Source organism: Danio rerio, chromosome 24, assembly GCF_049306965.1.
Source record: "Danio rerio strain Tuebingen ecotype United States chromosome 24, GRCz12tu, whole genome shotgun sequence".
In the NCBI taxonomy this organism is placed as follows: domain Eukaryota; kingdom Metazoa; phylum Chordata; class Actinopteri; order Cypriniformes; family Danionidae; genus Danio; species Danio rerio.
This window is the reverse complement of record NC_133199.1, coordinates 22,922,615-22,946,565: the sequence shown is the minus strand read 5'-3', so window position 1 is coordinate 22,946,565 and position 23,951 is coordinate 22,922,615. Positions and strand designations below refer to the sequence as shown.

Genomic DNA, 23,951 nt, shown 5'->3' with positions numbered 1-23,951 from the left:
ACCTAAAAGTCTAGCACGTTTATAAACTAAATTTGTCTATCTAGCAGCAATGATATACTTCATACAGGGCTTTAAATTGGTCATTGTTTCCAGTAATGAGCAGTCTCCATTGTACATTATAATTAGGAGTATATATTCACTCACCCTGCTCTGAATTGCGGCTTCCTTTTTCCAGAGTGTTTTTTCTGTTGTCCAGCTGGACTCCAAAAGCACTTCCGAGGGAAGTAGTGGTCTTTGGATAAGACACCTCCATTACATTGATGTGACAGTTGGTGGGGCAAAAGTCACTGCTGTGTAGAGGCGAAACCTTGCTCTTTGCCTGCTTGAATGTAGGCCAGGCCCTGTTCTTCAAAACCCTTGAAAACTGAGCAGAGATAAATTAATGTAAGATATAGTTTTTTGTGTGGATTTGAATACAAGCTTACTGTTTTTTTTTCTGTCTAAATTATCTAAATCAATAATTCAGTACTAAAAACTAATCAACATGAAACAGTTTCAAACAGCCTGGCTTCAGCAAGGATTTACCATAGGTTGAGTCTGGTATGCCAACATGCTTGGCTTATCATAGTTCAGTATATTCCCATCGAGCTTTTATTTTATCCTTACAAAATGTGTTTTAACCTTGAAGTGGATTCACAAAAAAAAAAAAAAAAAAAAAAAAAACATCTCCAATCAATAGCTACGTTTCCATCCACTTTTTTGTGAATTTTGGAGATGCGCATAAAAAAGGTTAATGGAAATGCCAAGATGCGCATACATTTTTTTTTTTTTAAATGGGCACAAAAAACATATGCGTAACTGAATAGGATAAACTTTTATTCTATAAAAAAAAATGCTCATGAACTATGATGGAAACACAAATTCCAGTATACGCATTAAATGTCATGTGTTTTTGTTATAAGAGATCATGTGATGTTAAAAATGTGTGTAAATGGATAAACCAGCAGGCTGAGCACATTGTAAAGCATCTGAAATTTTGTTTTGGTCATTCTTAAATGCCTTAACCATTTCAGTATTACTGTTATTATAAAATTAATGACCTCCAGAACTGTCAAGAGGGTATGTGCTCCGCATCTCATGCCTTCAAACGCCACCGCGTGTTCAATGCATGTCAGGATTGACTTCTGAGGCACAAATCGTTTATTAAATGAAGAAAAGATTCTCCTATCACAGCAAATTCAGTTTTTACTGTTGATATTTGACGCCAATTAGTCAGGACATGATAATTTTGTTTGTTTGACTCGTTTGATGGAAATGCTGCTTTATTACCACGTCTTGTATGCAATAATTCAGTTTTGCACATTTAGTTAATACATAAAGTTAAATAAGCAATATTGGATGGAAACAGCTAGTGATATTTCAAAAGAATTAATACTATAAACAGAGCTGAAAAAAGTTGAGATATTAGCTGGCCATCTGTTTAGTCCTCATTGATCAGGCTGCTGTATTTTGATGGTTACAGACCATAATTTCTAAACCTGGGGCTCAGGAAGAAATTATATATAAAGATAAATGAATATGTTTTATTATATTTCAAATTAAACAAAACTGTTACTATTGTCAATAAGCTGATGCACTTCAGCATGTGTTAGTTTGCTTAAGATTGTCTCAGAAATTTCAGAAGTGTGACTTTAATACATGGAAAAGCGGTCAACAAATCAACAATTTATCTAAAGCTTTAAGATGAGCATAATATGCATTAAAAAACCTTAAATTATTTAAACATCTGGAAATAATTAATTGATAGTGTTTTTTATATATCTAATTGTTTCAATTACTCTATTATTGCTCTTAGTTTATGTTAAAAAAATAAAGTAAAGTAATAAAAAAATCAACAGATTTTAATTAAATTACCTCATTTAATTACATTTAATTTTAATTAATTTAAATTAGAAAATGTGTAGATATTCATTGGGAGGCTTTGAAATATTTTACTATGATCAGATGCTTTCTTAACCAATGTTTTGTCGCTACTATATATATTTTTTGTATGTTTATTTTGTTATTGAGTAGAAGAATTGAGAGGATATTTATCTTAGCATTACTTTCAACTACTTTATATGAAAGGTTTTGGAATAATTAATAAAAGCACTTTGCTGCAAATGGCGTTACTTTATGTGCAAAAAAGAAAGAAAAGAGCTTCAGTCTGTAATTCACCTAATGGCCACCAGTTTTACTTATAAAAAAATGTTTCTGAACTATTCTTACAGCTGCTTTAAGGCAGCTAAGCCTTTCAAGCTGAACTATTCAGCATGTCATTCATCAAATGCAACTGCAGTGTTTCTTCACACCCTCATTCAGTGTTTTCCAGAAGAACATCCATAGATGCCACTCACACAGAAACACCACTTGCAGAAAATCAATCACACTGAACAAATCCATATTGCACCTGAAATTACACCCATTTGAAACTGTTTAGATTGAAAGTCACAGCTACAGGCACAGGAGCATGTAATTAAATCAGTGACAGGCTGACATCGCCTCATCATTCCCCTTGAGCAGGATCTGATCTTCGCCTTTTTTCAATAATGACATCGTTTTTCAATGGCTGCAGTGGAGTATGTCTGGGGTCACAAACTACACAGTACGGGTTACATCTGCACTGGACACGTAGCCTCCCCTCAGACCGGACATCCCACATTCCTGGCTAGCTTAAACAAAACGGGGAGCTTCAGTGTCCGGGGTCCGGACCCTGCCAGACCTCTCACGGGATCCTACTGAGAGCACAGCAGAAGGAAATTATGCAACGGGACGGGATGTTCGGAGCTATTTTTAGCAAGTGAAGCAATAGCTAATTAATCCAGCGCTGAGTGGGATGTTGAATCTGATCACAGGGAAAAACAAGGGAAACTGTCAGATGCTCGTAGACATATTTTCCTATTCTCGCTCCAAAATAAGAGCAGCTGATGGAAATTAAAAATGACATTTTGCACAAGCCCGTTTCCCTTGGTACTGGTGGACTCGCATATTTCATCAATCAAGGCCAGCTGCTGGTAAAAAGGACAGGGTGGGACTCTTTCCTGTTCGGTAACCTGAATACAAGTGCTACAAGTCAAGTTAAAGTTTTCTTTGTCTCACTTATCTAAAAGACATCAACTAAAGAAATTCTTTGTTTTTAAAGCATTGAATAGGATCCAACCTGCAAAACACAGTATGTAATTTAGTTTCAGATGCAGGTGCAACTGCAAAGCTGTTTTAGCTGGCGTGACTAACAACAATTAGTCAACAACCTAAACGGAAATGAATAATTCAATCAAAATGAAAGTGAGTCACAGCCTTTTTGTTCTCTTCTGATTCTCTCCTACTAATGATAAACCCTTGCATTTATATAGAGCTTTTCTGCACACTCAAAGTGCTTTGCAAATTTTTGGGGGACATCTACTCATACACCACCAGTGTGCAGCATCCACCTGGATGATCTTACAGCACACACCAGCTCATTGGTGGAGAGAAGACTATTTGATATGATATGGGAATGGTTAGGAGGCAAGGATGGACAAAGATCAGTGGGCAAATTTGGCAAGGATGCTGTGGTTAAAACTCTACTCTTTTCAAAGGGCATCCTGGGATTTTTAATGACCAAAGAGAGCCAGGACTTCAGTTTAATGTCTGTCACTTGTTTCACACCGCAAGCACAAGGAGAGCATGAGCAGCGTGTGCGCAGCACATACTGTATGGAGCTCATCGGCAGCTGCTGCACAGATCAATTTAAAACGGAATCATGAAGGGAACATTTAAAAAGCAACTTATGTAAACACCCTAATCATATTATTGTCTTATTCAGATTAAATCAAATTTGATTACTGATGTCCATGCAAACTTAGTCACTGATGTGTTGAATAGTTATGCTTTTCCAAATCACCTGAAGTTTTTCCTAGTGCACACAATGGCTATGCTGGTCCACCAGCCAGCTCAGAACTACCCAGTCCAGACTTGTTTACACACAATGCATGCTGACCTTCCTGTAATTGGTGATTCTGCGATTGATATGCTCGAGTCTCTCTCCGCACATTGCAGTGAATCTGGTCTGCAGGTCCTCAGGGATGAGCTCTGCGCTGGAGCTCAGTCGACTGCAGGTCTGCACCAACTGCTCATCATTCCTGGCCAGAGCTTCTAAAATCTGATAAAACATGCAAAACAAAACAGCAAACATTATTATATATGGGTAAATTTTATGTCTTAAAGATAAACTTTTCATTACTTTACAAAATTAAAAACTCTAATGAAACAGTTTTGATTGATAACTCAAACTATATCAAGTTATATATCAAGTCAAAAATAACATCTATTTCGGGACATTTTTTCTTGAATAATATGTTCAACGTGATGTATCATGTCATTTTATCTATTATTAATCTTTGTTAGTTTACAACTATTAAAAATTGAAAATTTGCATTAAACATCAATTTTCTGCAATATTTGTAATTTCAGTAATTCAAAAAAATGTGATTTGATGTCTGTTCCTACATTTTGTTCAACTCTGTTACATCAGTTATAAAAAAAGATCATGTCATGTGGTATCTGGTTTGAGGTTAGCATCTTGAGCTGAAGCACAAAATGGTGGAAAATGTAATTTCTAGTCAACTTTTTATGGTTTAAAGATTTGAAAATAAGTTAAACAACAATTAGTTTAAGAATCAATTCAGTGTATTGTAACTTAAACATTTGTTGTACATCATTCCAGTTTTAAAAAAATGAATGAAAAATGCTAGAAATCAACCTTGAATTCTGGAATGAGTACCTTATTAATGCCCTCAGAATACATATTTTAAACACAGCCATGGCTCTTGATGAAAGGCAACTTTTACAATACAAGTTTACAATCCAAAGGAGATATATATATAAACAGCATTTGTGCAGTGTTTTGAGTATGTGAAAAACTAATTATTTAAACAGAAAACAAAAAAACACTGCACTTGAGATTCGGCTATTGTTATTGTGAGTGGTTTTATGCATTGTTTAAAATAGAAAAATGTTTTAATATATGGTGACCTAAGTTTGATTTCTGCGTCAAGGTCCTTTGTCAAATCCATCTCTATCTGCTCCTCACAAATTTCTGTCTATAATCTTCACTGTCCTGTCTCATTAAAAGTATTTTTTTTTAAATAATGAAATAAATAAATAAATATGTATATATATATATATATATATATATATATATATATATATATATATATATATAGTTGAAGTCAAAATTATTAGCCCCCCCCCAAACCCTGAATTATTAGCCCCCCTAGTCATTTCCCATCCAACCCCACCCCACCTCACCCACAATTTTTGTTTAATGGAGATAGATTTTTTTCCACACATTTCTAAAGATAATATTTTTAATAACTCATTTCTAATAAATGCTTTATTTTATCTTTGCCATAATGACAGTAAATAATATTTTACAAGATATTTTTTCAAGACACATCTATACAGCTTAAAGTGACATTTAAAGGCAATAATTCTGACTTACTGTATATATAATATAATATAATATAATATAATATAATATAATATAATATAATATAATATAATATAATATAATATAATATAATATAATATAATATATATCAACACACCCCCATGAAAATTGTCATTATGGAAGTTTTGCATTTTAACTAATTTAGTTCAGACTATGAATCTCTGACACAGTTGGGAAAACATTTGTCACTACATTGTTTATTTCCCAAATGATGCATCATACTGTTAGTTCAGCCCCGAGTTACATGGTTGTTTGAGAAATGCACCTCAGAGTGAAAACACACAGCTCCACACAAGTGAGAAAAGTCTGTGAGACTGCAGAGGAGACCACAAAATTTAAAAGCACACAGAGCCCATAACAACTCCATGTAATCTGCCTAACAGCACTGCAATATGAAAATTAATCTAAAGAGAGTTTTCTCAGAGGAAGTGCAGACCCTCCCAAGCAGATGTGTGCAATAAGCCCGAAATTGAGAGCAGTTTAGGGAATTAAAATACAAAAGAAAGTCTTAATATGTAGAACATGTCAATACATCAGAGTCCCATTAGCGTGTGTTTGTGTGATGTCACTGTTGAGCTACAATGCTAACAATAGTCTAGCCTGACAGCTGTTGCTTCATTAAGGCAGATTGTAATTCACACAAATCCATTTTTAGTGAAAGGAAATGTGGTGTTCATTTGTAAACAAGCGTGATGAAGCATTATTGAAAGCAGATGAGATCATACGCCTGCAGGACGCTTTATGCTACATGAAATGCAGTTGAGCTAATGCTAATAATCACCAGCAGAGATGACATTTCACAATAACAGATCTTGTTCAGTGTCACTGATGCAAAAACTGAGCGATGTGCATTTCGGAGGATGATTAAATAAAAATAAAACATCTGCCAGACATAATTAAGATTAACAAAATAAACAACAGAATACTCAGTTGTAGCATATAGGGAATACATTGACATGTAAAATTATTATACAATAATCGTATGTTTAAAAAAGTTTATTTTGGTATCAAATTGAAAACATTTCTAAGGACTATATATATATATATATATATATATATATATATATATATATATATATATATATATATATATATATATATTTATATATATATATATATTTATATATTTATATATATATATGAGCAATAACACACATGTAGCAGTGCGATATGGCTGTATATCGGTACTGGTGGGAGGTTGGCGTTGGCACAAGCCCACAGGCCAAGTGACTTAGTGTCCCACCAGTGACGATATATAGCCGTATCACACTGCTACGAGTGTGATATTGTGTTAATACAACAGTTTTACAGCATAACTGTGTCTTGTAGATAAAAAAGAAAATCAAACATTGCTACATTGCTACTTCACAAACGTCACTTTAGAGTTAGTATTTAAATGATTATCTAGCGTAATATCTGAAGTGATGACAAAACAGGTGATTTTGCTGACATTTTAAGATTAAAAGGCTTAACAGCATGAAATGCCATCAGTCTACAGAGATTTACCAGTATTTCTCTGTTGCCATCGGAGGATCACAATAATTAGGACCAAAAAAGCCAAAGCAAAGCAAACACTACCATATTACTTTTGTGCTTGCAATAAGAAAAAACACTAAACACATGCAGGCATTTCTTCTTTCTTTCTTTTTACTAGACTAGTCTGCAGTAACGAAAACTGGAGACTTATTAGAATCAAACACATGCCCGACCAACTCAGGGTTATACAAAGAGTGGTCAACACAAAATACATACATTCCTGATATGTCAAACTCAATACACTATAATTACTATGGTATAAATACAGAACTACATCAAGTATAAGAGAGAGATTGACTTAAAATGTGACCAACCAGTTTAATTATGATTTGATCAGCTGTTGTTATAAATTAAGAGTTTTTCTCCTCTAAGGGCTTATTATGTGGTCTTTGTTGCCATCTTGTGGATGAACAACATCAACTGCCTTTGCTCTGCTCAATGACAGGCTGATGGATGCCGACATGCTGTATCTCTAAAATTCTCTGAAAACCACATTCTCCCTTGAAAAAGCCTCAAAAGTTCATTATGTTGTCCAACAGCTGCAATATTTATCAACCTGTAGTTCATCTGATGTCTCTCTTTATGGGCGGAGTAATACACAAGAGTGAAGAGGCTGTACGAGTTCTGATATTGCTAGCAGGCAATCAGATTTGAGAACCAGACAGAATTGCACATGTAGGGTCGCGGGGGGCGCAGTGGGTAGCATGTTCGCCTCACATCAAGAAGGTTGCTGGCTCAAGCCTCGGCTGGATCAGTTGGCATTTCTGTGTGGAGTTTGCATGTTAAGCCAGTGTTCGCGTGAGACCCCAGGTTAATAAAGGGACTAAGCCGAAAAGAAAATGAATGAATGATAATGATATATAAATATTTGATGGGCTGACAGTGTTGGTGGTCCTCCAGGAATGTGGTTGAGAAACACTGTATTGCATTATGCTAAAAAAATGTCATTTACACATCATAATAAAACATGTAGAAATAAAAAAGATAATAATACAAATATATTTTGTATTATGCTTGACTTTATGTTTATGTATTTTATGAATTAATTACAACATTTACAATAATATAAAATGTTTATCAATGATTCTGACAATATAATTTAATTAAAAATAAAGCTATTGTTTTAATATGCTACAGTATTATAATGTGGTACATTTTGTTAAGAACATGTCATTAACAATAAAATGTGTAAAGATAAAAAAGGTGACTATATGTTTAAGTATTTTTTATTAAATAACTAAAAACAATACATTACAAAACATGTTTCTCAGTACTTCTTATGATATATTTGAATAAAAAAATAAAGCTTTCTAAAAAATGAATTGCGTTTGTGGTAGCGCCAACAAAAAATGATCAAGTCTGAAAAGTGAAATGAAAAAAAAAATCCTCTTGTAACAACAATGGTTCCATGCGAGTCACTTAAGCCTCCACACCACCGGTGATTTAAAGTGTTTATCCTCTTATTCCACAGCAGGGGGTCGTAAAGACCACTTTCATTTGTCACACACACTTGGTTTAATATACTCGGCTGTCAGCTTCTATCAGCACCTGTGTGTTACTGTGAACTGTGAAGAGGCCCTTGCAAATGTACAAGATAATCGCTGTGGTCTTGTCAGCTTCTGGATAAATTCATACACTTCTCTACAGCAGAGATAATAGTCAATACTCATGGGATTTACCTTCGCTGTGAGGCTGAAGAAGCCTTTCGGTTCCACCATTTTCTCCAAGACGTGACACTTCATGCCAGCTGTGCTGTCGTATTCATACATGACGCCGTACTCCAGATATACGTTATCCACCGTTAGGCTAACGTGGTCCTTTTTTCCATCTATTATGGCGATGGTGTTGAATTTGTCCATGACTTCTGTTGAGCAAATGCAGATACGTCAGCTTGATTTAGTGTTAGCAGATCAAAAGATACAAACATCAACATACAACTATATAGAAGTAAATTTTATTATTTTATAATCAAATAGCCATTTTTATTTCTTATTAATTATGTCAAAGCAGCTTCATATACAAAAAAAAAACATGCAACAATCAAAAATTAGGTATGTTTACTAGGCACATTACTCAAGTGCACTGCTCAAATTTACTACCCTTTTGTTATATTAGGAATGAAAACATCTACTGAATTAAACTGCTGTAAAAATGCATCAGATAAATAATTTTCAAAGGATTTTTGTTTTGCATTAGTCTGTTAATCAAACTCAGTCCTGATCAAAACTACTAAATTGCTTAGAAAATTACAGGATTTTAACTCTATAATTGCCTTATTCAACAATTTAGTAGTTTTGATCAGGACTGAGGTTGATTAACAGATTTATCCAAAATCTTATCTGATGCATAAGCTGCGTCCCAAATGGCACACTATACACTATGCACTCATGCACTATGTACTTATGCACTTACACACTCAACAGGATAGTATATGTATGTAGTGTCGTCCCAAATGGCACACTAATGTTTTTTTACTAAGCGGAAATTCAAACCATTTCCCTGATGACGTTTGACAGTTGCCAAATCAGTGAAGTAAACGACCGAATTATCAAATAATACCTGCCATGAGTATTGCCGCATTCACCATCGGGAGGCGCTATAATCACTCTCATAGGAGAATTTTGCTTTCACCATCCAAAATAAATAAAGTTATCCAACATGTGCGTCCGATAGCTCCGCCCCTTCCACTACATGAGCAAACCTGCGGTCGTTGAGTGCGTGAAGTGTCCATCATTACACACTTCATTTTAGCGGCTGAATGCGTGCATCATCCGGGTAATAAAAGTGCACTTATTATTTTTATTATTTAATTATTATTTAATTATTAATTATTATTTAATTAATTATTATTAATTATTTATTAATTATTATTATTCAGTTCAATTCAGTGGATATTTTCATAACATAACTAAAAGGTAGTCCACAGTGTACTGTTGAGTTTTTAAAAACAATTCCAAGCATTTTCTCAAAATATGTGTCAAGATAAGATTTGTCACCAAAAGTCATTCTGCTATCGGAAACAAAGAAAAAGTTATGGCCAAATTAGGACTCAAAATCACCCTAGAGTGGATGAAAACATCCCCAGGTTAAACAGGTTAAAATTAAACAACAAGAAATCTTTAATGTTATTTATTTGCTGAAAGCAAGATAACAAGATAACAAGTTTGTGTTATTATTATATCAGGTTGGTTAAGACCAAGAGCACTGAAAATCTAATAAAAACATGCTGAAAACTCAATGACCTCATCGTCATGACTTTGCTTTAAAATTTCTTTTTAAATCAAAATATCAACAAATTTTCTCTAAACAATGCAGAAACAACCAGTTTTTACTGGTTAGTGAAATATATGTGTACTAAAAGTGTTGGCATTGTTGGACATGTATATGTCTGTTAAAATCTCAAAAAATGGGTTTTAAGGTTTCGCGACCCTTTAAAACTACAGTATGACAAATTTCTTGTGTAAAAATGTATGATTAATTTCATTAAATATGATAGCAAACTTGTATAAAAATAAAAAAAATACATTTAAAGTTAACTTAAAAAACAAAAATAAAAAAATTGTGAATGGATGGATAATCGGAATATATATATATATATATATATATATATATATATATATATATATATATATATATATATATATATATATATATATATATATACAATCAAACTTTTTAAAAGCAAACTAAATTTAACAACCTAATTTTATTAAACAATAAAATAAAGAGGAAAAACGCATAAGTCATGACAAAATATTATGATTTGCGATGTGCAAACACAACTAATATGCAACAATTTAATTTATTTAGTTAATTTAATTTTAAAAATATGCCTTTATTTTCTATTAATTTATTTAAAAATATATTAGCTTTCAAATAATTACGTTTTAATTGCATTTAAGCCATAAGCCAAAAATAAATGTAAAATAATCTGTGAAAAAACCCTGTGAATTCTGCATGAGGCTACTAAAGTGTTAGTCTGAAAAGAAGAGCAAATATCAGAGCTAAAGTGGGAAGATGAAAACTTGTGTACTCATGAATTCAGTGTGTGTGTAACAGCACCTTCAACTTTACACTCAAACACATCTCCATTGTCTCCAGTGGTGGGCTTTTGGTTGCTTCTCTGGTGGTCTTCCTGTGCACTCTCACTGTTGTTATAAACCCATTTAATGGAGTCTTGCTGCAATAACAAAAAATAAAATAAAATAACCTTTTCAGGCTAGTGTTCAAAACAAGATCAGCTCTATCATACAGTACACTCCCATAAGACACAAACATCACAAACAGAAACATTTTTTTTTTTTTATCTAGATAGAATTATGGTTAAATGTATGTTTCTGCCCAAGAGTTTCAGAAGAGACTGAATATTTGATTTCAAGATATAAAATCAAGTCAATCTTCTGATTAAATTTAGCAAACAGTATTAACTGAGCAATGTTATTCACATGTTACACTAGGTCTTGTGCAAATAATGTCAATATATTAATTAAGGAAATTAAAAAATGTAAAAATAAAGCTTTCTTTTGAAATAAACTTAAAGGCACACTCCACTTTTCATGTAACAACTTCTCTAGAGTTAGCAGTTTACAACTTCTCCGGGTCTGGCGGATGAAATTTTAGCATAGCTTAGCAAAGATCATTAAATTCCATTATACCCATTAGTGTCTGACTTGAACAATGTAAAATATTAATATTAATAATAACAATGTTCCTGGTGGCAGGGTGGCTCAGTGGTTAGCACTGTTGCCTCAGAAAGACGGTCGCTGGTTCAAGTCCTGGCTGGGCTAGTTGGCATTTCTGTGTGGAGTTTGCATGAGCTCCACAGTCTATAAGTGAATATGTGCTATAAGTGTATTGGGTAAACAAAATTGGCCAGTGTATGAGTGTAAATGTGAGAGTGTATAGGTGTTTCCCAGTACAAGGTTGCAACTGAAAGGGCGTCCGCTGCGTACAGCTTATGCCAGAATAATTGGCAGTTCATTCCGCTGTGGCAACCCCTGATAAATAAGAGATTAAGCTGAAGGAAAATTAATGATTGAATGAACAGTTCCTATTTAAAGCTTGACTCTTTTTCTCTTCTGGAAAATTTAATAACTGGATAAAGTGATATGTTAGTGGCCTAACAAGTTCAAGGCATTTCTCGAAACCTTCGTATATACTTTTGAAGTCGTAGTTTAAGCTGTACCTCATTCTTAATACGCGTTTCCCAAAGCTTTCTTTTATTATACTCCCTTTAAGTCATATTTTTGTAAGGTTAGTCTAGACCATTCCTAGCTAAACCTTATCACTGCTAGATCGGTATTAAGCGGACTAGATTGAGATTAAATAATTAGGATTAAGTAAATTAAGCTTAAGTTTTACCAACCATATTAATCAATTCAGAATCAACTGCAGGGACAGCACTTTACAACGTCGTACGTGAAAAGGTGAACTTAGCAACCTCTTTGTTACAGTTATAGTTGTTCATATGCAGTATCAGTTATAAATTATTAAGCTGTAATTGAAAAAAACACACCAATCTTCAAAGCCTTCTAAGAGACAACATTATCTGGAAACAAAGCCCAACTTTCTAACTCTATTAGTGTGGTCATGTGTTCAGTGTGGTCATGTCTTAGACCCATGAACATTTCCTGCTTGTTATCAAACTATTTTTTATAGCTGTAACAAGAGGCAATTCAATCATAACTTAATGTTCAAACAGCTATCATAACATTATTTATCAATATGTCTTTTTGGATTCTTGGAAGCTTTAGAATCGTAAAATAGGAAGTACATTGGGACAATTGTTTTTGTTTAAATCCCTTAAAATGGTCTACAGTGGTCTATATAAGTCCCTTTTTTGGTCCCTGGGACCAAAAATGTTTTTCAGGAAGTCACCGCTGTAGACGTTACAAAACAGCAATAATGCCTTCCACTTTAAAGAGCCCCTACTATGGGTTTTTGAAAATGACCTTCCATGCAGTCGTAACACAGCAGAGGTTTAATTCTGAAAATGCACCGTGTTTAAACCTATTGATTCTTTAACAAATAGTCCTCTATAGGTCACATATTGCATCCAAAACCATGCTGAAAAAGTGATGCGTGTTTCTTCCTTAACCGATTAAAATGCTTTAAACTTTCGATCCTCTGCCATTTGACTTTGCTATGCCATCAGCTGTTCATACACACACCTTATTCTTAATAGGCGTTTCCTAAAGCTTTCTTTTATTATACTCCCTTTAAGTCATATTTTTGTAAGGTTAGTCTGGACCATTCCTAGCTAAACCTTATCACTGCTAGATCGGTATTAAGCGGACTAGATTAAGATTAAATTATTAGGATTAAGTAAATTAAGCTTAAGTTTTACCAACCATTTTAAACAATTCAGAATCAACTGCAGGGACAGCACTTTACAATGTCGTACGTGAAAAGGTGAACTTAGCAACCTCTTTGTTACAGTTATAGTTGTTCATATGCAGTATCAGTTATAAATTGTTAATTGTTTTATGGTCAATTTTCAAAATAGTTAAACATTTGCCACTGTGTGGATTAATACTGAATGTGTGTCGTTGCTTTTACTCAGGGTTAGAGTTAATAGTAAAGTAATATGCTGGTGTTTAACTGCATTGCTTTAATGCATTCCTGCTTTGGGCTCTCGCACACTCAGTGCTACTTCACAAACGTGGTGGATGTTTTTCTCTTGTCTCGCACTGAACCTAGTCGACCAATTACAACAGACTGGGTCGTCGGACCAATCACAACATATTAGCCTCAACCAAAAGAGGGGTTTGGGAGCAAATGAATCTCTGAACAAATCATATGGGAATCACCGGGATAATTGGGTAAAAATAAATGCATATTATAAGACAATAAAAGTGTTTTTTGACCTAGCATGCATATCAGCCTGTTGTTGGAGCCCCTCAAACCAAAATACGACCTTTGTAATGCATGATAGGGGCTCTTTAAGTTGAACTAAACTGTGTCAAACCGTTGAAAGGAAGAGGTGACTTTTGAACGTTAATCTGTGGTTCATCTAACTTTCTTACAAGCAGTGTGAAAGAGTTTTAAAAGTAAACCACAGCCATGTATTCTTAACTTACTTTTAACTCTAATAATTAAGACTAATTCACACTGCACCGAAAGACACAAAGCAACACAGACCAGACCAGATTACAGTACGTCACTTCTGTACGACATTTCTGAACCCGACAAATGCCAAGTGAACATGTTCAATCTACAAAAACAAATGCTGCACAATGCTGATAGTGGTAGCGCATCCACCAAATCCTGACACATTGTCTATTGCTTTTGGTCTCTGTCTGTCGGTGTAGTGTGTAGTGGTTTTAACAAGACAAATCCGGATCAACTCCAAATCTACTCCTGTCCCTTACATTCCCTCCTGCTGTGGGCCACAAATTTCTGCTCAGCGGGAGGGTGGGCACCCCTCTCACACTGTTTTTCCATGCCTGATGGAAACCAGAGTCTAGCCAGTGTGCCAACACCACCGTCCTACTTCAGCCTGTGCCAAGCCTGTCCTTCATTACGCTCCAACACAAGCTTGCCTGGCCCATTCCTTAACCCATATCCCTCACCCTCCAGCCTGCCTCCTGGCTTTCTTCCCTGCCCGGCTCTATGAAAAGAACCATAACTGCTATTATTGCTGGGTAATGACCCGGACTAGATCGCAAACATTTCTGTTATGTCCTTTGTTGTGCTTTATAGACAGAGATTTACTAGTTAGAATGGTCAGGAATGGTGCACTAATTAAAGGGTTTGAGGAACATTTGATTCTCACCTGTGTTGGTCGCCGGTACTTCCTGCAGGCCGTGACATGTGCGATGACACTGGCGTGGCTTTCTTTGCTCACATTGATGCCGTTCACTTTAATGATGCACTGGCCTGGGTGAAGGCCGGCAACTGCCGCAACTGTGCCTTTTGGCATAGAAGAAGAGAGAAATCAGAGTTATATGGAGAACTTCATTTTGTCTGCCAAAATAATTCATTTGGCCATACTCTAAGACAGCATTGCATTAACCCAGAATTTTGACTCTTCTAAAGCATAAAAATAGCACAATATGTTTGCAGATATTTAAGAAACATGCTAATTGAACATTCTTGTTTATCTTAAAAACAGATATTAAAGTCAGATATTCTGCTTTAAAAAAAGTGCTTTACATGCTGAAACGTTTGTCTTTGTTATGGTACTTTTAACCTACCCAATGCCAGTTTAGCCAATTATATCCCAGCACCCCGGGTTGACTTTGTGGAAAACCACGTATTCAATACATTCATTCAGAAGGGCTCTGAAAGCATGTGCCCGTGACCAAAATGCAACCTTTAGTGGACAGTAGCAGACTCCGATATGAGGCGCAGATTCAGAGTTCTACATGAAGTTATTAATTAGCAAATTATATATATTACGAACGTAAACATTAGGTGAGCAGGTTACACTGTAGTTGCGTGTCTTATCAACATGCTCTGTGATGAGATACACAGTAATAAGCACTAATTTAAGAAGTATTTTGCACCAAATGAAACACGGCAAAAATTTAAATACAGCTATTCAGAAGCACAGAATATGCACTCACTCATGAAAGGGTAAAATTTATAATCTATTTAATACAAATTAAACCTCTTTAACATCATTAAATGTACTTGCTGAATCACTTATATGCGTTAAGTTCTAAAGTTCAATTTCAAATGGTTTATTGTCAAGATCTGAGGTGAACTATCTGCTGTTGCTTTCAGTAGTATGGCAATAAATGTCATGTAAAATGGCATTCAAACTCAATTTTTTATTATTTAACACTTAATAAAGCACATGAGGTGTACCTGAAGTGATCATTGTCAGTTTTCTGTTGTTCAGAAACGCTTAGTAATGTTATAGGGTATAAACAAACAAGACTCAGCAATGTGTGACAAAGTGAGCAGTCTCTAAAGTTAGAGTAATCAGTCTCAGCTGTGTGTGTGTAATCAATAGAGAACTGCAACAGGTGTGTGTGTGGTGCCTGAAAGGAGTTGTAGTTCAAATGGTGGTAGAATTATAGTCTGTGTGATAATGCATGTTTTTTATCGATCTGCAAAACCTAGATCGCTGTTTAATCATTTAATTGTGCAGTATTTTCCCCATATTTATTTGTGTATTATGTTACTGATTTGTATGAGCTATGCATCATGCAAGCAAATCTTGCCATTAGCTTAGCAACATACTACACATTGGATCATTGAGAGTATTTATGCCATTAGTTTAACGCATTAGTAGTTTCTCAATAAACAATAAGTACACATGTTAACTAAAATATCAGAGTATCATCATGCTGTTATCTTAGTTTATCAAAATGCTAACCTAGTTGCATGCAAAATCCTCTGATTGTTGAAGTGGAGTGCTACAGTATTTGTGTGATATTCAGAGGTGTTGATCATGTAAAAGGCCCCAATTTGGCTTCTGTTTTAAGTTCTTTCTTATGTTATCACTCTGCATAGGTAGTAGACAGCAGGACAGTTCACTAGGTTCTGGAACACAGCCATGTTTTTGAGTGTGCATACACAATGAGGAGAGAGCAACACAAATCACTTTAAATCTCCTAAACAAAAATGTCATAAGCATTTTTACAAGAAGACCCATAAAAGCCTCTTGGTCTGTGCATAAGCAGACCATGATTAATAGTGCTGATTTTCTCTGTGATTACTCTTCTTTTACAGTTCACGTCTGAATGTCAGTCTGCTAAGCAAATCACACATAAACAGTTTGACCCCGAGGTTAGGATTCATTTAGTTTAGACGGATCCACTTGGCATGGGCGCCATTGCGGCAGGTCAGGCGGTAAACTCAAATGAGTGTAACTTCGGTTCATTTTCAGAAAAGCAAAACACACCAATAAAATCAAGAGCTGTTTATCTGTGAATTACGTATGGCTCCAATAAAAATGTCTGAGGACCAGGCCGACATTTGAAGTTTCACTGAAGAGACTAAATATTCATTATTTGTTTGCATAATCTCTTAAACAAACACAGGGATTCATAGTGAATATCTTTTTCGGTTTTAAAAGTGCATGCCTCTGTAAGAGGTTTCAGTGTTTCTCTAATCATATTTCATGCTCTCAAGTCTTTACGCTGCACTTTTTTCCCTCTGTGTAAATGGTAAATGCTCTCTCACTTCTGCAGCTAGCGAAACTCAGGCAAAGCAGTTTTTAAGAGCAAGCAAGTACGTTAGACAGGGTAATAATTATAATAACTCCCCCACTGAGCTTATGAACAGCAATCAGCAGAAAGAGCAGCTGACCTTCTACAGTAAATGCAAATCTAGAAGGTACTGCCCTACTAGCTTAGGCTAGCATAAATGTCAGTACATTTGATGATTTATGCTAGTTAGTACTTTACCTATTTAAATCCTGACCAAGATGAACAAAATAAATACAACATAACATAAATACAAAAAAAAGAAAGAAAAACTAAATGTTAGCACATCTTGCTAGCAAAAATGACAGTGAACACTCCAGCTAACAATGCAATCAGTGGTGTGTTTTTTCACATTGGGAATTCAACTTTTTTTCATGTCTAGACCAGGTTTTCAATGGCTTTCTGACACCTAAACTGCTAAAATAGATAATTTTTACCAATGCTATATATATGTGGGCTATGAGTAGGCTCACAAGTCTGTTATCATCCATCTGCATGGTTAATCAGCTATAAAAAGGCCCACCCGGAATCTGCGCGTGCAGAATTCCGCAGATGTTCTGCAGATTTTTAGCCCATCATTAATTCTGTTTCTGAAATGAGTTTAGTAAATGTGTGTAAATCTATATTTATTCACTTTTTAAATTAATTTCAGTAATATTATTGACTAATATGAAAAATGTTCATTTGATTTATGTAAAATGCAGTTTGTACAGCAATATTTTCTGTCTTTTAGTAAATATGTATTATGACAAACTTGCTTCATTTAACAAATAAAGTAAATCTAATTGGATTTGCATTTTAAACATTAAATAGAAAGTTAAAAATATATTATTTTTCATTTAATATATTAAGGTTTTAGTTATGATACTTCCAAAATAATTCCGCAGACATCCACAGACTTTTACCAGAATTCTGCGCAAAAATAGCCAAAAACGTCCGCAGATCCCATCTGGTCCTAGCTATAGATCACATACGGCTGCAGCTGAAAGTTAACGAGAATTATATATATTATTTCTTAATAATTGCATTTTATTAACGTATACCCCTACCCCAACACTAAACCCAACCGTCACAGTTATGTTAAAACAGATCTGGATCTGGAGTCTTTTCTATTAGTATAGCTGATTAACCATGTGAATGGATGATACCAGCCTTCTGAGCCTACTAGTAGGCACAGAAGGCCCCTACTAGCCCATATCTATCAGCTGATAACCATTGATTATGGCCAGTAAATCAAGTGATAACATTCGTAGTGGGTGGATATACCAGCCTTGGTAGTACATTTACCAGCTACTAGCTAAAACTTCAGATTGTAGCATTCTTACTAACTTCCACCAGAATTAACCAGATTTCAAACCCAAGTAGTTGGCACTGTCTCTATTCCATGAATAAATCAAATAAACTTGATAGAATTTGGATTTTCACAAATAATAAAAATGACATATTTTGGATTTTAGAAGCTTCTGTGTTGGTGTAAAGCGAGAACTGTGCTTTTTCTTAACTCATTCTTTTCAGAAGTGATTTCATTTTTTTTATCTCTCACCTTAGGCGCAGCAGGAAGTGAAAGCTGTGCAACTATCTATATATATCTATCTATATATGTGTGTGTGATGCACTTCTCAGTCTGACTCAGGTCCAGTCATGTACCTCCAGCACCAGCTGTGATCCAGCTGAGCTTCAAAAACTCAGAAGGATAAAGGGTATCAGCATCCTCCTGCAGATAAACTCAATTTTTCTCTTTTCCTTTCTCTCTGTTTCCCTCTTACCTCTGCCAACCGCATGCACCACAGATGGCCCAAACCCCCGGATCTGAAAGCCCAATCCGTCTGCGGAGTCTGGGATCTTCACAGTCCTGTGGAGCATAAAGACACGGAGACATCAGTTTGGTCGCCAAACACACCGCATTTTCAGCTGCTGCTCCAAGTGTTTTTTGTATTCTGAGCCGCAGTTAAATATCAAGCTGATTTTAATCAATAAAAATGATGTTTATCTGGGAGGGTTCTTTATTTAACTGCTTTATCGACAGCCTGTAAGATAGCGCAGATCAGCTGTTATGGAGACAGAGCGGTTTTCCACTTACTCTCTGGGTTTGGTGCTGACCAGGACTCTGATGGGACCTCTGCTGTGGAAGCACTGCTTTAGAAAGTTTTCTACTTCCTGGAAAGGTCGCAAGAAAACCAGGTCCCCGTTAATGGCAAAGATCTTCTTCCCCACTTCCAGACCTGCCATCTGCAAAAGATAATATTTTTTAGGATTTATTCTTTTAGCAAACACTTTTATCCAATGTGATATAGATGAGGATAAAATAAAATCACAAAATAAAATATTATAAATAATAAATTCTTCAAACCCCACAAATTAAGGCTTGACTGTACATACATACAGACACACAATCGCACAGAGAGAGTTTTCCTACTGGTGGTTAGTCAAGTCCACTCACCTGCATGAAGCACACTCAGAATTGCACAATGTTTTCCAGAAACATTGAGTGTCTTGAAAGTGTCTGGTGCATATGGATAGAAAAAGAGTTTGTCTCCTACCACCTATAGGAGACAGTCATTTACTCTTCTTATGCACCAAACACTTACCTTGACAAGCCCACTTGCCAATGCACAGTATTTATATATAACTTTAGTCATTTAGCAGACACTTATTCATGTCACATTATATTACTTCTGGTCACCAGTTATATATAAATGCCATAAAAAGACTGTCACAAGCTATGGACGAGGCGAAGACAAAAGGTAAAATTCATGTGCAGTTTAATGGAAAATTGTTTATGAAAACTTACAAAAAAAACAAAAACAAAAAAAAAAAACAGTAAAACTCAGGTACAAAACACCAACATCCAAAATTGTGATCAAAATAGGCATAGTCAAACACAAAACAGCAATCCAAAAACAAGGTATCAAATAAACCAACAGAAAACAAACGAAACTAAGACAAAGCTCTTATACACACACAACAAAGACTCGGTTACAAAGTGTGCGGGGTATATTTATAGTCCAAACAATCCTACAAAACGGGTCACAGCTGTGAGTGTGTGATCAGTGGAAGTGGAAGCTGGTGTGTGCATAGCAGAATGTAGGGATTTGTAGTTCATTACCAGTCTGTAGTTCACCAGTGATCTCCCTCAGCATAGATCGCTGGAAATCATGACAAAGTCAATGTGGGATTTAATATTATTTTTTTAATCAATAACAGTTAAGCGAGTGCTATTGTTAGTCATTTAGATGTGTCTTTTGACATTTCTTAAAGGTTATCAGAGAAAGAGGCAATTCATCCAGGATGAAATATTAAACATAAAAGTTCTTGCAATTGATTTTGCGCACCTACAGTATGGGACTCTCAAAAATGTTGATTATACGTATTCAGAAATGTACAATATTTTTCAGAAATGTAGGAAAAAAGGGTGGCTGGGATATACTGAAACAAATACAGTGTTTTAAAATGTGTATCAAATCAAATTAGTTCTAAAAAACATATTGCTGGATAAGTTGCAAGTTTATTCCGTTGTGGCGAGCCCTGATTAATAAAGGGACTAATTCAAAAAGTAAATGAATAGATGAATGCTTTGTGAAGAATTAGAATTTGGATGCTTTGTGTTAATTTCAACATTCGGGCATTAACTTTTTGCAAATTAACTATTGATGGATTAGATTTGTACTCAGAAGTAAGTCAATCCAAGTTCTCAGTAAGATATTTTAACTGTAATTCCACCTCAAGTCAGAAATCTGATATAGAAAATCAGGAGAGCTGCAACAGCCCAAACAGTACAATCCAGTACAGCTGCTGTTATATTGTTTTAGTGTGTTTGGAGCACCAGCTTCTTAAAAATAACTGAAAAAAAAGAAAAAACAGTTTCTGTTAGGCCTGCGTTGTTGTGTTTTTGTGTGTTGATTTAATTCCTAGATTGTGGGCGTGCCTTCAGCACACCTGATGCTGGTCGACGCCCTTATTTAAACCCCGGCAGAGAGCTTGTCGGGGCCGCTGTCCATTCACTTGGCAGTTGGCCAGAGCCGCCCTCCTATTTGGCCATTATGCTTTGTTTCGCATCCATACTCTATCACTGACAACATTTACCGCATCCATACGCTTGCATTTCACACTGATTGAACATACTGATACTGATATTTTGATTATATAATTTAAATTGAGTTAAATAAATCTTCTTTTTGATTATATTTCTCCTTGTCGTCTCCCTTATTATGTTACATCCCTGAGCCAGGTGTTACAGTTTCTTAATGCTTACATTTTATATGTCATTTTTATCTTTGGGGTAAATGTATATATCTTATGTACAGCTGCATGTATGGATGAATCAGCAGGTAATTTTCCTTTTCACGGGTGCAGTCTTTTCATCCATACGTGCAACTACCTGTTCTGAGCTCTGAAGTGGATGTAATTCATTCACTCTGAGCTTCACTGAATGGACTGGACACGTCTCTTGACTGCTATAAATAAAACCATTCTTCTCCAACAATAAAACGCACAATCCTCTGTTTCCGGATCATGTTTTTCCTCTGCATTGAAAAAAAAAATCTGTTTCACAGCTTTTTTTCTGTTGCTTTCTCCTTCCCTTTTCCCCAATTCACTTTTCTCTCCCTACTAAACGTCTTTATCCGCTCGGTCTTGGCCACTGTCATTTCATCAGCTCCAAATACAAGTGCTTTTTTTTTTGCTACTTTTACAAGACAGCTTTTCATCTATTCAAGTGCACAGCTGGATTTTATTGCCTTTTTTAACTCTGCTACATATTGGAAACACACAATGCTGATCCACATGCAATGCAGCCTCATTTAGTGACGCACAAGTTACTTCAGGTCTGGGTAACATTAATTTCCCTACGTCAGAACTGAGCCAGTTCAATTGACCACAACTACCAGGGTTTGATCTAGAAGATCAAACGTATTGAAGTACTAAAATAAATCCTCAATAATCGTGTTATTTGATGTCTATTTGTGATATAGGTCTACGACGGTAGACATCATTGTGCGCCACACCAATAAAACTCATTTAAGTCAATGGCGTTAACTGATCATTTGAATTCAATTGATGTTTAATTGCTTTTATTTGCTTTTCTTTGCAACAGGTGTGTATACTTTCTTGTTAAAACCCTACTTATTAGTATTTTTATCATTACTTCTACATTTTGCTTTGCATAAAAATGAACTGATAAAGCCTAACATTTATATGCACAAGTCTGAGTAAAAACAATGAAGGTAAGAAAAAAAAAACAGCTGAGTGGTTTTAAACTTTGGGTCATGACCCAAAAGATGTCTCGCAAGTCTATTCTGGTCACAGACACACCAGAAAAAAAACCATACTAAATAAATGAATGCAAATGACCATACAATCACGCTTAGTTATGAAAGCAAGAAAAGAGAAAAGAAAGAAGAAAACACCTTTCATTTGTAAATGTGTCAGAGTTTTCAAAGTATCAAATAGCATATGATGTTAAAAAGCATAAAAAAAATCAAACATTAAATAACATTAAAATACATTAATGGAAAGATCTGGTCTTGATTATGAATGATTAAGCCACAATAAAAGCATTTTATAGTGCAGATGATTGTGAAAAAAAGACAAAAAACTAAAACAACAACAACAAAAGTAAAGTACAAGACTTCCAACTCAAGTCAAGTGAAGTTGTGGATTACACATCAGCTAAAGCACAGCTTTTTGGGTTTTGTTATATGATTATATTTACATAATTTTGTTTACTCTACTTGAGTCTTGAAGCAAAACTAATTGAGAACCACAATGATGTTATGATCTATGAAAAAAAAAATAGAGTGTAACAGCTGAATTTAAAAATAAATTTTCTCCACAGGGAAGAGATTTGTAATAATAACTTACAGGTGATTCTAGATTTATAGGTACATTTTGTGTCTCCAAAATGTGTCCTTGTATTATTTTCAAAAACAAAATCTAATGAAACAGTTTTGAATAATAACACAAAAAATGTAAAGTTATCTCTAAAAATAGTGTTTGAGTGTGTATTTGGGGATATTTTGTCCGGACAATATAAACTTAAAGTTTCCCCATAGCTATTTTTGACCCTCTTTTTCTCTCAATTCAAACATTTAATTATACTATAGCTTAAATTATCCTGAAATAATTAAGTGTTATTTGTATCTATAGCTATCTATAAAGCACTTTGAAAAAAGCATAGGACATGCTCCAAGGGATGTCACATCATCTGAATTGTACAAAATGTTTAGGGTTCACCAATAGTAGATTAATTTTTCATCAACTCTGTTATTGTAATATTTCAGTGAATATCTCATGAACTTTTTTAAAACAAAAATATGACGTAAAATGCATACAATTCTGTTTTCAGAAATGCCATGTGGTATCTGGTTTTGACGTTAGCATCTTGAGCTAAAGCACAAAATTGTCAGTTCTGTCTGTGTCAACTCTGTAAAGGTTTAAAAGTTGTAACAATAAGTTAAACAACTATGTTCATTGTTGTTGATAAATTATTATATTTAAGCATTTTGCATTATTTTCCTTAATAATGGATACAGTTTCTGTAAAATATACATGTGTTTATCATTATTCATAATTGTGAAAAATCTATTGAAAACACTTCAAATATACTTGCAACTTTTAATGAGTCTTACATTAAGATTGGGCTGCACAATACATGGAAAAACTATCTTTGTCATGATGATATTATTTGAAATATATGTATTAAAGCCATGTGCAATAAATAAATGTATTTTATGCATTGTTTGTTTATCTAAATTTGACCTATCATAACTTACTTTATTTATTTACTCCAC

General features: G+C 34.7%; 1 protein-coding gene across 2 annotated transcripts in view; it reads right to left on the bottom strand.

Moving 5' to 3' along the window:
• prex2 (phosphatidylinositol-3,4,5-trisphosphate-dependent Rac exchange factor 2) overlaps nt 1-23,951 on the bottom strand; it is a 258,834-nt gene that overhangs the window by 131,136 nt on the left and 103,747 nt on the right. For both annotated transcript variants that reach the window (XM_001923322.6, XM_073940635.1), the window contains exons 18-24: nt 19,244-19,392; nt 18,930-19,015; nt 14,781-14,917; nt 11,069-11,186; nt 8,686-8,870; nt 3,959-4,120; nt 145-364 (exon numbers count right to left, since the gene is read on the bottom strand). In XM_001923322.6, coding sequence (XP_001923357.1) covers nt 145-364; nt 3,959-4,120; nt 8,686-8,870; nt 11,069-11,186; nt 14,781-14,917; nt 18,930-19,015; nt 19,244-19,392 — 1,057 coding nt within the window. The remainder of the gene's footprint in view (nt 1-144; nt 365-3,958; nt 4,121-8,685; nt 8,871-11,068; nt 11,187-14,780; nt 14,918-18,929; nt 19,016-19,243; nt 19,393-23,951) is intronic.